The sequence below is a fragment of the Anabrus simplex genome, chromosome 1 (assembly GCF_040414725.1).
Source record: "Anabrus simplex isolate iqAnaSimp1 chromosome 1, ASM4041472v1, whole genome shotgun sequence".
NCBI classification, from domain to species: domain Eukaryota; kingdom Metazoa; phylum Arthropoda; class Insecta; order Orthoptera; family Tettigoniidae; genus Anabrus; species Anabrus simplex.
The window spans coordinates 94,625,186-94,642,391 of record NC_090265.1 but is presented as its reverse complement, the minus strand read 5'-3'; the positions used below and the strand labels follow the sequence as shown (position 1 = coordinate 94,642,391).

General features: G+C 37.4%; 1 protein-coding gene across 1 annotated transcript in view; it reads right to left on the bottom strand.

The window, feature by feature from the left end:
- Positions 1 to 14,491, bottom strand: part of Dok (docking protein homolog) — a 61,372-nt gene extending 46,881 nt beyond the window's left edge. The window contains exons 1-2 of the mRNA XM_067138856.2: positions 14,108 to 14,491; positions 4,816 to 5,001 (exon numbers count right to left, since the gene is read on the bottom strand). Coding sequence (XP_066994957.2) covers positions 4,816 to 5,001; positions 14,108 to 14,182 — 261 coding nt within the window. The 5' untranslated portion in view covers positions 14,183 to 14,491. The remainder of the gene's footprint in view (positions 1 to 4,815; positions 5,002 to 14,107) is intronic.
- Between the last annotated feature and the right edge of the window lie 2,715 nt (positions 14,492 to 17,206).

Genomic DNA, 17,206 nt, shown 5'->3' with positions numbered 1-17,206 from the left:
GAAAACCTAATTGAATTTTGTACTATAGCAGCTCTTGATGCATGAAGAACAACAGGTAATACTTGTCGGAAATCTCCTCCTAGTATAATTTTTCCACCGAAAGGTACCTCATTAGCCACGATATCTTTCAGTAACCAGTTTATACACATTAAAGAATGTTTATTTGCCACGGGTGCTTCATCCCAAATGATGAGCTTAGCAGAATGAATAATATTAGACTATTTGCTGTTCACATTCAAACCTGATACAGAATGTTCATGTAAATTTAGAGGTAATTTAAATAGGCTGTGAACTGTACGACTTCTTGTGGTTTGCTATTTAGCAATTTCATATTGTTTATATGGAAATGAAGAAAGACATATTGAAATACGCAATATGCATACGTTCCTTGGAACAACAAACTTTCTTACTCTCCAAGATGGCTGAGTAAACGCGACGAGCTGTTTGTTCTTTGAATATGCAATGGGGTGAGTTCCTTCCCAAGGCGGCTGAGTCTTCGATGTAGTATCAATGCTCTAAGGGCTGAGTAAACCTTCCTTGGAAGAATATTGCGCGTCACGCTGTTTGCTCGTTGAATGTGCAATGTCTGGACTTCCTTTTTTGTAATAACTTCCGTTTTTCATACATCCAAAACCCATAATTAAAATAAGTGAAACTACTCGCAAAAATTGAATGTTTATGTCTTCATGTAAAACAGCATCTTATAGTCTGTGTAACAACAAACTTTCTCACTCCCAAAGGTGGCTGAGTAAACGTTCCTTGGAAGAACACTACGCGACCAGCTGTTTGCTGTTTGAATATGCAATGACAGAAGTTCCTTCTCAAGGTGACTGACACTACGCGCTGAGCTTTATGCTCTTTGAATATACAATGACAGGAGTTCCTTCCCAAGGCGGCTGAGTAAACATTCCTTGGAACAACACTACGTGCTGAACTGTTAAACAGTCCTTCAAGATCTTTGTCATGGAGACATATGTACTCATAACTTTTCTCAGAATCTACCAATTTAAGTAGTTAATACCTCAGAAGAAAGCACTTGATCCACTGAGTGTTCTTAGGCTGAAACGAACTCCGTACCTTAATTAGAACCAAAGATATGATTGCTCCAAAGAGACAAAAATGAAAAAAATCAAATAATTTGAGGAAGGCGGAAGTTAAGTGATTTATAGTACTTGATGACAAATCTGTGCATGAATACCTCAGTTAAAAAAAATTAAGGAAATCGACCGGATAGAATGGCCGAGGTCTTTTGATTTGACTCCCGTAGGCGACCTGCGCGTCGTGATGAGGATGAAATGATGAAGACAACACATACACCCAGCCCCCGTGCCTGCGAAATTAACCAATTATGGTTAAAATTCTCGACCCTGCCGGAAATCGAACCCAAGACCCCTGTGACCAAAGGCCAGCACACTAACCATTTAGCCATGGAGCTGGACAAATGAGGACAAGGAACTTCCAAAGTTCTCTAAAACAACCACGCGGAGACTACTTTTATATATGGGGTTTAAGTCGACCAGAGATTCCATCTATAAGGTTGTGTAATACTAACATACCATTCACATCATCAGTAAAAGTCCTAGGCATTACTTTTGATGATGACATGTCATGGAAAACGCATATCACGAACATCACCCAGAAAATATTCTCTGCATTGCACATGCTGCGCGGGTATAAATACTTATTTCCTGAAAAACTAAAAAAAATGTTGGTAGAAAGTCTGGTTTTCCCTCATTTCGACTATTGTGACGCGATTTATAGAGACGCTCGAGGCAAGTTATTGAGCAGATTACAACGTGGTCAAAATGCTTGTGTGAGATACGTCTGTAACCTACGGTACTATGACCACGTAACTCCTTCATATAACCATCTATCTTGGCCCCGACTAGAGATCCGTCGCACTGTGCATTCCCTATGCCATCTCCATAAAATCCTTCATTCTTCACAACCATTTTACCTTACTTCATATTTCAAATACTTATCCTCTTATCACAGTCTTAACACCAGATCCACTAATAATTCCATCCTTGCTTTACCTACCCACAGAACTGCCATCTATGATAAATCATTCACAGTAATTGCCTGCCGTGAGTGGAACCTCCTTCCCGAAAATATCAGGGGGTTAAGCGCTATTCACACTTTCAAGGAAGCACTTTGGAGACATTTTATGCACCAGTAAGGATCATCTGTAAACTTGATGCTGCTACTTACAACCATTCTATTGTTATGGATGTCCTGGTAGAGAGTCTAAAATTTTTATCCGATTTGTCTTTAAAATCAAATGTTATGTACTGCCTTTTTTTTTTTACATGTAGGATATTAGTTTTAAGAATTTATCCCTTTTTATGTCTGATTTATTTAATCTTAATTTAATCTTAACTTAATCTTAATTTATTAATTTAATCTTAATTCATTTCATCTTAATGTAATCTCACCATTCTTGTATTTTTATTAATTTAATTTGTATTAGACGTAGTTATTGTAATACAATATACATATTTCAGTTCCTGGTTAGATGGAAGAGAAGGCCTGAAGGCCTTAATCTTGCCAGGTAAAATAAAACATTACTAAACTAAACTAAACTATATAAAGTAAAGGAGAGAATCATTGTTAAATGACAGGGAAGACATTGTTGCTTGGCGTCATAGGTATTTACGCAGTATTCACAAAGGGCCAAGGGAAAAGCTGTAGTGTACACAGATGAGACATGGGCAAACGCGAAATTATGTAGAACACGTGAAACAGACGGAGAATCGCATGTGGGAAACTGATGGCCTCATGGAACGTCTTCACGACAAGATTGTGATAAATCTCAATGATGACAGCTCCAGCTCCGGTGATGATACGTTGTGTACTGACCCGACTCTGCTTCCAACTTGGGTGTGCAGCCACTCGATAGCGATACAGATTAATTACTGTGGCACAAGGTAAGCTGACGCTCAAACCTCCTGTATGATGATGATGATGATGATGATGATAATAATAATAATAATATGTAATATTTTTTATAAAAATATATTTGTAATAATTTATTGAAATTGTGCTGGACAAAGCGGAGGTGGAACACGTTTTCGCCTGGATCCCCAACTTCCCCTGTCAGTTTCAAGTTAATTCCAGTACGAGTACATAATCATCACTTCTCTTGCTTATTCATCAATCGCTCATGAGTAGCATGACAGACATCTCCGGCAGGCTCATTTCAAATACTTGGAATGGATTACTTTGAATGGAATCAGGCTATATATTTATATAAAGTGAATGATAAATGATACAATAATCTTTTATATATATATATATATATATATATATATATATATATATATATATATATATGTAGAGAGAGAGAGAAAATAATAATAATAATAATAATAATAATAATAATAATAATAATAATAATAATTTGATGAATATAATGCTTACTGTGTTATGTCAAAATAATTTGTTAGCAATGCTTTAAGCATGAAATTGTAGTTAGTGCATTAAAAATGTAATTCAGTACATTAATTGTTTAAATATGTAAGCCGTTAAAAGAATGTATGGGATTCTAACACACATATGTTAATGCATTAATTCTTTTAAATGTACTCGAGGTACAATCCGTGAGCTGTGCTGTATTATAGTGCAAACAAAAAGAAGAAAAACCTCCATAAACCTGACTAAGTAGTCCTATGTTGGCTAAAAAATTAAAATAAATAAATACTGCTGGAGTACAACTTTGAATCGCGCGGCGGTTCATTTGGCAACAACAGCGAGTGTGACGAGGCAATGACGTACCTCCGCTTTAGTCTGTTCAAAAGGTGGTCCAGAGAATAGAGATGTGTTATATGATAGCTTATCATATAATGTGAAGCTATCTGTGGTTTTGAAGGTTCCAAATACTTAATGGGCAGCTGAGGAACATCTTACTGTGATACATAGAAGTACATGGATCCAATCCTAGTTTATTTGCAATGCGGACCATAATAAAGCAAGAAAGGTATCCCCATTTAATGCATTTTCCAGCATGTGTATCCTTATGTGACACAAACTACAATATTATTTGTTCATTGTAGCTTCATACCCAGAAATTGAATTGCTTCTCAAGGCCTTTTAAACGAGACACAGTTAACGGTATGGAATATGTATGGCAACAGCCTAGATTTGGACATCATTACGGGTAAAAGATAAGTCAAAGACTCTGATTTCAAGGATTGATCTAACACCATCAGACAAAACTCTTCCTATTTCATTTAAAAGATGACAATTTTCTGATCATGCTTTTTGGATGATGATTTAACAAACTGCAAGGACAAAGTTTAAATCATGCTGATATCTATCTTCCCCAGTCAATAAGTTATTTACTTATGAAATTATATGCTGCAATGTCTAGAGTGCAACCTTCAATAATCTGAACGTACAAACAGTACTTAAAGGTCATGCTACTCTCAATATAGCATATCATCGCCGTGAGTGCAAGAACCGCTATGTGATAATCATGTCAGAAAAATACTGACCTGTAGGACATATATCATTAAGAATGGGAATTCTTTGAGATAACTAGGACAATATTGAACCGTAGGTGACAAAACCTTACTGGCCATAGTTCTAAACTGAAATATTCCACACAGTGCTCTTCACAGGCGCAACGACAATATAAAGGTTTTTAAAAGAGTCCTTCAGTGCAATGAATTTGAAATGTATTATTCACTATTTACAGAAAAATATGAATAATTCTGTCCACATTTATAACTATGCTGTTAATTTCTACAACATTTTTCAAAAACCCATCTATCAAATTTTGATGGGGTTAGTCAAGTACCAACTAAGAACACTTACAGTGAATACATTTTGGTGATGTCTCTGGGCATCAGGAGTGATTTTAATGCAGTTCTCCAATGTAATAATTTTGGAATGTTCATTTGAATTCTTCCCAACTTCCAACTCATTATCAAATACTTCCAGTCTTTCAATTCCATGCTTGCTTGGTTTAAATAGCTGACAGTATCTTTTATGCCAGGATTTCTAAAACAAAAATATTGCAACACATTAACCATAAAGAAATACCGAAACTCTTTACTAATGCAAAATTAGGAAACTGGCAAATCATAATTCATTAATTAAAACTACAACATTCTTACAAACACTGACAATCAAAAGATGATGATACTAATTATGAGAAATGCACACTTATGTTCAAAAATTATATTAAACATGAAAATATGTGTTATATCCTTTTAGATAAAAGTATAATTTTAACCAAAAGAGTCCCATTAAAATGTGAATGAATAGAAGCTGTGCATTAGTTCTTTTTGATAGTCATGGAATTGTTTTCCTATTTAGCCATTTTGATGCAATGTTGTCCACTGTAATTAAACAGAGCAGCATTTGAAAACTTGGAACACTCAAGAGCAGTAATACCAGCCTCTGAGCCAATAACAGTTTTCACTCTATTCAGGTCTTTAAGCCTGCATCATAGCAAGGATGTGAAAAAATTATCAATGAGCCTGAGGTCAGGAAATATTATGGGAACCAGATCAGAAGTGATGATACACAATACTTTGCAGTGATACACATCAAGCAGCATATGGCCAGGTATTATGCATGAAAATAAACAAGTTACAAACATGAGAAACAAAAGGTATGACAAGTTGAAGAACCTCCTTCATGAAATAATATTTAGTGTTCATTTTCAAAGAGCACATTCTCAGTGGGACCATGAGAGTTGATCCAACCCCATTTCATGTCAGGACATCCTTCATAAACCGTTCCTGCTAAGACAGTGCAGCAGTATAATGCTTACCAGGTCGTCTATGCATTTTCTACCTTTTGATGAGTTATCTGCAGATGAATGCTTGATTCATCAGTGAAGAGGATAATGACAAACAATGCTTTTCCAAGATATTAAACCACGTTGACATATTAAGCATGTCAGTGTTTCAACTACACTACAATAGCCCTTGTCAAGACTAAATGAACAAAGCTGGGAGGCGCTCGTACTTTTATAACAGTAAGAAGGCTAGTTGGTGGCACCAGCACTGCCCTACCTATCTTTCACTCTTCTGTCGTCCAGCGGAGAGCAATGGTTGCTGAACTCTGCTAATCTGCAGACCCTCTTCCTGTTTCAATATCTTCATAGCCTCCCAGTAGACACCAGCATGATACTGCAAGGTAGTAGCCAAAACCATGGTTTTTCTCAAATTTCAATTTATGGTTGAGGAAAGAGATAGTATACTCTGCTACTGTAGATTCGTCTGTTTGGATGAGACCGCAATGATGCTTATGTTCCTTCGGCGTGAAGTTAATGCTCAAGGAATACAGTACATATCTGCGCTGGACAGAAGATCCTTTGTTGTTGTAAAGTCATTCTTGAAAATGTGACACTTTAAAACCTTGCCAGTCCTGCCCGTAATCACTTGTATGGAAGGAATGTCTTTCTCTCCTGCCTCTTCTCAGACTGCTCTTTTTATTTGCTTTACGTCACACTGACACAGACAAGTCTTAGGGCTATGATGGGATAGGAAAGGACTAGGAGTGGGAAAGCAGCCATGGCTTTAATTACAGCACATCCCCAGCATTTGCCTGGTGTGAAAATAGAAAACCACAGAAAGACATCTTTGGGCTGCCGACAGAGGGTTCGAACCCACTATCTCCCAAATGCAAGCTCACAGCTGCACTACCGTATCTGCAGGGCCACCTCACTCGGTCTCAGATTGTTAAGAGAACTCGACAGCCCTCTTGATCTAATTTTTAGTCTACTGGTATCTGTTTTAGCTAGTAAATCTGAGAAAAGATGCTGCACTTTGCTTTGGTACAGATGTGGCTGACACAACCTATTAGCCCACTCAAATTGCTACCTCATGATCGATCACCTGTTTCTGTTTAGGGTGATGGCTAGAGACCTTACTGAGGTAGCTGACAGAACTAAATTTCCACCAACCAAATTCATCCCTGGCATTTTATACCTTTTAGTAAGAGATCCATGTAAACTATGAACAATAAGGGCGAAAGATCACAGCCTTGTCTACGAGGATGTACCAGGATGGCATCTTGAGCTTAAAAAGCAATACCTGGAAGAATCAGAATATTATCTCTAGGGTGGTAAATAGAGACGGGAATTTGCCTATTTTATTCCTGTATTCAGAAACGTAGGCTTTTGAGAGATAAATCCATTTTAGTGTCATTTTAGCTATATTTCGTTGGTTTTATTGTGCCTATAAATGCCTATTTCAGGGGTTTGTGCCTATTTATAGTATAATTGCCTATTTGATGCCTTTTGACTGGATAATTAAAAAGCTGATTTTCTTCCAGTGCATTATATTGTAGCTAGTGTGCTCGACAGAATTATCTTCTCTTTTCTCAATATCTGTTTACCCCACAAACAAAAATGGGAATTCTCAGAAGTCATCAGAAATAGTCTAGGGAAATTTCCATCAGGAGAAAGAAGGAACAATTTGAGCTCGAAGCCTTCAACCCCTCCAACCTCCTAAGACACCTGCGAGGACTAGTCAACGTCGAACTGTTGCACAACCCATATGCCCTGTACCTCCCTTTCGATGCGAACTGTTGTACGCATACGCTTTACGTTCAGAACGTGTTGTGATTTACTGTGAACTGGAAGAAGAAGACGAAGTGTGTTTGCGGCAATGCCCAAAGAAAAATCGTCGAAGTCCTACTGGCTGAAGCAGTGGATCACAGGGATCCCATTTTCCTATGGATGGTAGGGTAGTATGTCGAGCTTGCTGTAAGCAGGTAAGTTCGTTTGTTCCTTTTATCTCTTTTGTGATTGAGAACCATGATCTCATTTCATTGTAGCATTATAGGTCTATTAATTTATGTAGTATGGCAAGTTGTTTTCTTGCAATGCTGTATTAGTCGTGAACTTTCAATAATTTATATTGCTAAAATGTAAATAATCATTAAATTACTGAACGAGGAGTTAGAACGCTGGCGATCTCGTCACAGAATTGATGAAAATAAATCGGTATTTTGAACTGTGATTCATTTCCTGTGAAAATAGAGATTTACAACTGAAATGCAAATTTTAAAACTCCCTTTAAAATCGTGAATTCTATTACACTTCCACTAAGCCTTCGCGAAACACAGGTTGCAGATCCAATATAGCCCGGCTAGGACTATGCCACAGTGTGTTTTACAAGGTTGCCAGGACTATCTTTACAAGACCAGGCCAGCAAAAAGACCGTTGGTGAGGTCCGGTTAGTAACCATTGTGCTTGGGAGGGGTTTAAGCTCCCAAGTTAACAAGCCTCTAGCATCCCCTCTAAAGTCTTGCTAAATTGTGACAAAAAATATGGTTAGTGGCTTTATGTCGCACCGACACAGACAGGTCTTATGGCGATGATGGGATAGGAAAGAGCTAGAAGTGGGAAGGAAGCAGCCGTGGCCTTAATTAAGGTGCAAAAAAGGGAAACCACGGAAAACCATCTTCAGGGCTGCCGACAGTGGGATTCGAACCCACTATCTCCCGGATGCAAGCTCACAGCTGCTTGCCCCTAACTGCAGGGCCAACTCTCCCTGTAAAATAAGGTTATGGGCGCATGTCACAACAATTTCAAATTACGCGGCTTTTAATTTTCAACGAGGTGTGGCGGCCTTGTGGGCACATATTATGCAAGAACTATTGCAGGCAACAGAAAACAGTCTTCATAACAGCTGACCCGGCTGACCAAAGCCGGCGAATAGAAACAAATAAAATGTTCACAAATCTGAGATTTATAGTGCCTCCGTTTTCATTCTTCTATATAAGTAAGAATACTGCTAGGACCAGCTTGGTGGGTCCTTGGCAAGCATAAAGAACAGATCTCCCCTCTACGCTACTCTGGTATCGTTTCACGTCTTTATTATATTTTTCACCCGGTGAACTCGACACGATACTGCCAAATTATAACGAAAATCCTTGAGGACGTATTTCCATGTAAATTACTAATTCCCTTCTTCCTACTTTAAAGTTTTGTACTTCTAGAAACACCATCTCTAATAGTATTATTTTATTAAACAAATGCATGATATGAACTAAGCATTATTGCCAATTAGCCCAAATGTAGAACTTTAAGATATATGGACAATGTAATATATATGTCAATTTCATTATTTTTCAGATCAAATGTGAGAAGAAAACCACACAGATCAACTTACAAATACTGCGATGCATCCTATACAGTACAAGTACAGAAATCTGTATCAACGCAGCCTTTATACCAGTCCATTTTGGGCAGCGACCAACAACCATTTCCTTCAGACTTATGCACTGCAATGTTGGGAGCTAATATGCCCCTGCATAAACCGGAGCACTTCAAATTTTTAACAAGCTGCCGTGAGCAATCACCAAGTTGGAGAAGAGTGGCATGCCCCTGGTGGAGTCATTTAGGATTGTGGAAGAAGTCAGGGGAAGTTTTGACCGAACCTCTGGGAAAGCAGCCGCTGTCAGTGAAATAAAACCAGATGAAGTGACTTCATTGATGTTTTGTTCAATCACTTCATGTGATGTTGGGAGATCTTTCTCTCAGTACAAAAACATTATGCATGAGAGAACAAGATTGTTACCAGAAAACATTGAAACGTTGCTTGTAAATTCCTTTTATAATAATTGAGTGTGTTATTAAATTATAAGTAATTTTTTCATACCTATTTTGTTGCCTATTTTACACGTTAGTGCCTATTTAAATGCCTATTTTGGCTTAATTTAAGAGCCTATATGCCTGCCTACTTTAACTGTTTTCAGTGCTTATAATTCTCATCTCTAGTGATAAAGCAGCCTTTCAAACACATTAAACTACATACTAAATTTAGAAAAAAGGTCCTAAAAAATTTAGCTATTACAGTAACAAAATGATTTTGAAAACAAATGATGATGATGATGATATTGCTTTTCAATTTAAGGAATTCATTTCAAGATCAATACAGAAAATAATATTAAAACTGTGAGATTACTTATCAGGAGAGTTAAAAGCCATATGTAGGACTCTTTTGAACTGAAGTATTACACTACTAGACCAACACTTGGAGTAATAAATGGGGGTATTTTAGGTTATACCAGCCTCTTGTTGAAAACTATTTCTGAATGGGAGAGACTGTTGTGCTCGTGGATATGCTTTAAACTGTGCTGCTCTGAAGAAGGTTTATTCGAAGAACAATCGAAAATGGAGTGCCAAGTGGCAAAGGCAAATATGTCAGACATATTCTGCTCAACTTTAACACATTAGTATAAGCAGCTAAGGCAGCTTGAATGATTTGCACCGGAGAAAATGCTAATACTACTTCTTGTAATATTTGCTTTCCATGGAATTGTTTTGTACTCTTGTTGTAGCGACTGTTGTTGGGTAATTATGTTTTTACTCTACTTTATTATAACTTGTAATGTTAAGCTAGTAGAAAGCTCAACATGTGACCATTTTTACATTTCTGAGTATTATGAGTTAGCTCATGAATAGCATCAATTACAGGTGACGAGAAATGGTCCCTTTATGTGAACATTAATAAATTAAAGGAATAAATGAGCCCTAAAATAAGTGTGTGTGGGGGGGAGGGGGGGGGGAGCTCACATTCAAGAGCTGCCCATCCAAAGGAAAAGGTCATATGAAGCATCCGATGAGACAAGGAGTGTACCATATACAGGGAGTTAATTCCCAGAAACGTAACAGTCACTGGTCACGGACACCTTGCGGCCGCAATGCAAGGAAACCAACCGGGATGACACCTAGTGTTGCTATTGCATGATAATGCATGCTGCTAATGTAATAAAAGCAGTTATCCAGCACATTACATTTCTGATTATAAGGATGATTAGTTACACTAGTGTGTAGTTTGTATTGCTTTTGTATCCTATTATCCCAAATATGCAACACCGGGTAAGTTGGCCGTACGGTTAGGAGCGTGCAGCTGTGAACTTGCATCCAGGAGATAGTGGGTTCTTACCCCACTGTCGGCAGCCCTGAAGATGGTTTTCCGTGGTTTCCCATTTTCACATCAGGCAAATGCTGGGGGCTGTACCTTAATTAAGGCCACGGTCGCTTCGTTCCCACTCCCAGGCCTTTCCTATACCATCGTCGCCATTAGACCTATCTGTGTCGGTGCAATGTAAAGCCAACTGTAAAAAAAAAAAAAAAAAGCAACAATTAAATGTGTAATAATATGAACACGTCTTGTCGCTGCTAAAATGCTACAGACTTACACATCAACCAAACAGATAACGGATGGAATTTTAACAATTTTGGGTCAGTGACGCCAATGGTAGGGACCTACCCCTATGCGTAGTTCACAAATGGCTCTTTTCCTAATAAAATAGGGATGAATTTCTGAATGTACCTCATAACATAGGGACTATTTACCCGAATAATAAGACCAACAATAATGAAATAAAAACTAATTATATTCCACAGTAAAAGGCCAAACATCTCTGTTTGTGTAGATAACTAGGTAGGAATGATATCAACATATCCAAAGATGTGTTCTTGGTTAATATCTTCATTTCTTCTTGCGGTACATTCAGTTAGCCCTGATACTATATAGCATGATAAATAGGTCATGTGGTGTAGTTTTAATCTGCATTTAAGTTTTTTTAAATACAAAACTACAATTACGGTAGTAGGTGTGTGTGAGGGGGCTGAAAAAACAGAAGAAAAGCCAAAAATAAATTTAGGGAAGCATGTAGCAAGATAGCATAAATTATAGCAGATCCAAAAGATAACTGAACTGCCATGCTTCTTGTAAGGCATGTGATGTTAGTTTTAATGTGGGAAGAATAACTGTGTTTTTAAAGAAAGCAATTCATAATATATGCAAAAACAAGAGTTAATCAATTTCTTTTTACTTAAATTCCTTAAATGCATGGCTTTACAGATTCCACATTCATTAAGAGGGCTTTTGTCTTTATTTTACATATATGAATGTCCATTGGATGATTTACTGTTATTGTAATCACCACCGCCATTATTTTTATTATTTATTTATATGCATTTTTATACTTGAGTACGGACTTACGGGGTGAACGTAAGGACATATTGAGTGATCTAAAGGAACGTAGTGAGAAATGAGCTGGCAACACCGTTTTTGATGGATTTTATCTTAAGATAAATAAGTGATCTAAACTACTGAACCATAAGAAGTTTTACTATAAATGTTTCTATTCTTGAAATCTTAGAACATATTAAATTTTCAGGAATGCCAAAACTCTAGACAGATTGAAGTACCTAAGAGTTTAGTTTGGGGTGAACTGATATTCCTTTTATTTTTGCCCACAAATTGAAACCTCTTCTTTTGAAAGTTTAAGTACTATCAAAAGTGAATACTTACTTTCAAAATTTTTCCAAAGTTATCTTCTATTGCAGCACAAAATGGAAACAAGCACTAGTTCAGTAATGTCATTCATCCTTTCAGTCAAAAGAGATATTTGTAAGAAACAACTCTTCACAAATCCATACAAAAAAAATAAATATAGGAAAATAAAATCATCTCACAAGTACAATAAAAACATCTAAATGATGTGTCTAAGCCTGTACCCATAAATTAATGAATATGTATACACACACACCTAAACGAAGTCTAACCCCTTATGCTGTAAAGAAATCAATTGTGATGCTTTAATATACACCCTCCACAATCAATCCCCAACAACTGATAACAGGCCATCTCCATGACTAACTGGTCAATGTCATGGCCTTCAGTCCTCAAAGTTGGAGGTTCGAATACCGCCCAGTTCGAGGAATTCTGATCTTAAAACAGACAATTCTCTTTGCTTGGGGACTAGGCGTTTATGCTACCCCCGATCGTCCTGCAATTCACACACAACACTATCCTCTGTTTCCCATACACAGCAGATGCCACCTACATTTGCTTTACGAGGGCCGCACGAGGCTAGCAATAATCACCAAAAAATGCATTATTATTATTATTATTATTAGGTGACATCAAGTTGATACAAAGTGACTAACTTGCCAGCAAAAAAAAAAAACCACCTTGCAGTGGTAAACTGCTGTGTACCAACTATCAACTTGCCTAAGGCGCCTATAAGCAAGATCTACCATTATCCTAAATACAACTTGCTATCACTCCCATACAGTTAAGTCAGCCTGCAAACAGAGCGATGTAGGATAGTTAACCTGCAAACTAATTTCTTACAAAATACCCTTTAACACCACTAAGTTACAAACTCAGTGTAGGCCTATGGTATCTTGTTGCATCCTTATTCACTTCTCTCACTATATTACCATTCTAGAAGAATTCCAAGTACTTAAAATGATCTGCATGCTTCGATATCATGTTCCTTTAGGCATTCATTTTCTAAGGTACCAGCAACCTCACTTCAATCTTGGAAATGTCAATTTTCATATAAAATTATCTGCATTCCTTTTCAACTTGAAACACATTAGACTGCACAGTCTGCCATTAAGGCATTGACATGAGTAATTTACTTTTTGACATAAATATGTGTCTTAAAACTGGGGATCATCCAAAATTTGTGTAACAAAATAATGTAACAAAATGTGCGACGGAAGTGTAACCGAGCAACTGTGCAGGCTGTGACGTAAAGTATGGATGGATGCATGTTACCAAGCAACCGTGCAGGCTGTCTTATGGCTGGCGGTCATCTGAAATTAGCAACCGTTGGAGGGCCATGACTGAGAGATACAGATATTTATGATATGATTTTTTCCATAGGGAAATCAGACACAATTTTTTTCCATTTGACTTACCATTTTTTGTCTTTCAGTTAATGACCCATATAAACTGTAAATCAAGAACTCAAGTCCATTATTCTGTCAACTTTTACTACAGCTGTCAACATGAATGCCTTTGTTGTCTGAAAAAATCTACCCTTGATCCCACAATCTTTCAGCAAGTTGTAAATATTCTCCCTTGGTACTTTGTCATGCGCTTTTAAACAAATATATTAAAAAAATAGGAAAGATTAGTCCAGACTAACCTTTAAAGCCATCTCCGGAATTAAAGGCGCACAAACAATGCCAACCAACTGGGAATATTTGAGGTTAATGATATAAGAAAATATGAAAACAACGGGGTCTGGACGCATGTATTACTATAAAAGTTCTCCATGCACTCAAAAAATGGTGAACGAAAAAACTGAAATTAGAGTTTTCGTTCAATTACATTACCTTCAATTGTCCCAGGACACCATGGGGAGGAAATAACAAATATCCCTCTTTGAATGGTGTGTCAATTTCCATCATAGAATCTGTCACTCTTCTCAAACATTGCAGCAGGAATAAGCGATCAGCTGTTATTTGGACTCGTTGTTTAAATTGGTAACAAATGTTTATCTTCCGACATACACTGGCAAGCTATATTATTACATTTTAAAAACCGCATTCGGAATAAGAAGTCACAACAACGATAACATTCAAATCAGCGTTGCCATTCGTTTATAGAAAAAATATTCGAAAGTAAGTGACAGCAGGCCTGATTTTCTGTCAAACAGTAAATTTTAAAATTCTGTATCATGTGCTGAAGAGTTCATGACGGGACATGTAGAAAATGAATACAACCAAATACAGTAGAGACAATACACGACACTTACGGATTTCGCCTTGCTAAAATGGGAGACAATTCGACGGTGGCGCTCCTAGTGACTTGACCTGAACAAATCGCGCTAAATTCAAATATCAATGGAAATGTATATACGGAAATGGATAAATAAATTACGTCTAGAAAGAAAGTGGTATTGAGATATTAACTTCGAAGTTGCTAAAGCAATTCTGGATAAATGAATGAAGAATTATTTAAAAGGTTATTATTCAAAGACTGAAATTAGACATATAAACAAGGTGTGAAACGGACTGCTGTGAAATGGCTTGATCTTCCATTTATGCATTACTTTTTTAGCTTTAGCATACCTGCCTGAAATCTTACGGTTGGATTTGTCTTTTTTCCTCATTTGAAAACATTGTATTATCACATTAAGACATTTGTCAATAAAAATATCGGCACATTCCTTACACATATGATGCAATGAATTAACATTTAATAGCTGGACAATTTTCCTCTTAACATGAAACCTACTAACAGAAAGAAAATCTATAAAATCTCGGCTTTAATCTGAGAAGAGGGATAAAAGAAAGAAAAGTTTGAAAATGTTGTCGATAGTGATGTTTTGAGGAATATTTACGTACAATTAGAGTAAAAATGTAACATACCCTTGGCTGTATAGTCGAGGAGTTTTAAAGTCGCTGGCCTGGAAATGATCTGAACAGATCTTATAATTCTTATAAAAGCGTAACGTCCCTTCTTTCTTGTACACTTTATCCAAATCGCTTCTGTGACATTTCAAAACCCACAGTTCACACCTACAACAACACATCGGTATTGAAGGTTAACTGCTGCACTACACAATAAAATATGCGTATTATATTTTAAGCCCGTTAAAATATGGGTCGAGCAGGTCAGAAGATTATGAAGTACTATAAAAATCACTGTCACTGGAAGAATATATATGCAAACACAATATTACTTACATGTTCTTGTCACGAGGGAACCTGAAGAACGACCGCGCATTTTTCTCTACTTCGTAATTACTGCAGCCAAATACAGCACATACCTTTCCCCTCATGTTGAGAGGAGATATCAAGGAATGACACACGCTACTATTTAATTATGCCAACTCACTGAAAACGCATAAATAACACCAAAAACTTCACACAAAAATACACGTGCTCTTATGACAGAATCAGTACCGTTCAGGTCTATCCGCTAGAGTGAGCTCCAATAGCTGTCCCTCGATATCTCGCTCAGTGTCGTGTATTGTCTCTACTGTATTTGATACAACATAGATACGTATTACGCGGCAACACTGCTTATGCCAAAACGCCCACCGGATGTAATGTTAAGGAAAACTGCATTCTATCGCACATGCAGGATGAGCTGATAATAACAGAGACAATTTATATACATAGACTGCTTCACTACGAAGTAGAGATGTACGGAACAGAACAGACTCGAACCGTGCAAACACAGTCCTGTGGGCCGTATCAAGGATTATGCTTATTCGATACCCTCTTCGGTACAGACGTATAGAAAGAGCGTGGTATTGGTTTGTCATTGCTTCACGAAACGTAATAGAATTCGATTTAAATTAACTCGTACCGGTATTTGAGCCACTCTCGAAGGCCTATCATTATTCCCTCAACGCTCTAAAATGGAAAAGGGGCAAAGTCAACCCCCCAAATTCAGACTAGCATTTAGGCTGGAAAATGATCCTACCGTACATGTTCGCACGTTGGAGTAGGATCACCAAGAGTCATTGTCGCTGGCTCTTCACTAAGGTTTCGAATCCCAGTCAATGTATGTGAAATTGTTCGTGTTCCACGAAAAATTGGAAGCCTGTGACCACTATCACAATATCAACGATACTGTCAAATTTCCCTTCGGGAAAATCATTGAACGAACATCCTGACGTTTGTAGAGTGATGCCGAGGTAACGAAACTTATTTACTGTAGTCAAGTCTACCTCTGCATATGAAATTCTATCTGTCGCTGCTATTCTTACTCCTTTTCTGAAAACCATACAGACCGTCTTGTCCTTGTTAACCTGGAAGTCGTTTGTTTCGACCCATACCTGTAATCTATCTACCGCGATCTGAAGGTCTTCTCTGTTTCTTGATCCTATTATCATGGCATCTAAGTTTACGTAGGCACAAAACACTGTCGATAGATTATCTGTTACTCTTGTGATGTCTGTTGGAGCTACGTTAAAAAGCGTAGGACTAATGGGGTCTCCTTGTAACACACCGTTTGTTTGAGTGATGGGGGAAGAGAGTAATACCCCCATCATCTATTCTCACACTGTTGTAGGCTAGAAGGTTATTTATTACAATCTTAAGTTGATTGTCTGCTTCTGAAAAGAATACTAGGTATTTCTAAGACATCTCCATCTAGACTAGCTTATGAGTTAGCTCAGAAGTCTTTCCTCATCGAGGACCTTAGATATCTTTATGTACCATCGACACCTCAAGCCATTGCTCACCTAAATCTGAGGTAAAGCAAAAGAGAAGAAATCTGGCTGGAGTTTTACGTGACGGATGCTATGACAAGCAGAGACTGAAGAACATGGGCAGTACTATCAATAGGCTGGCTATACACGGATTTCATCATAAGCTATATGTAAAAGAGATATATCACGAACCAAGCGACGAATGCGTGTGCAAATTATGTGGGAAAATATGTGAACGATACCACTTCAATAAGTGTAGCAAAAGACA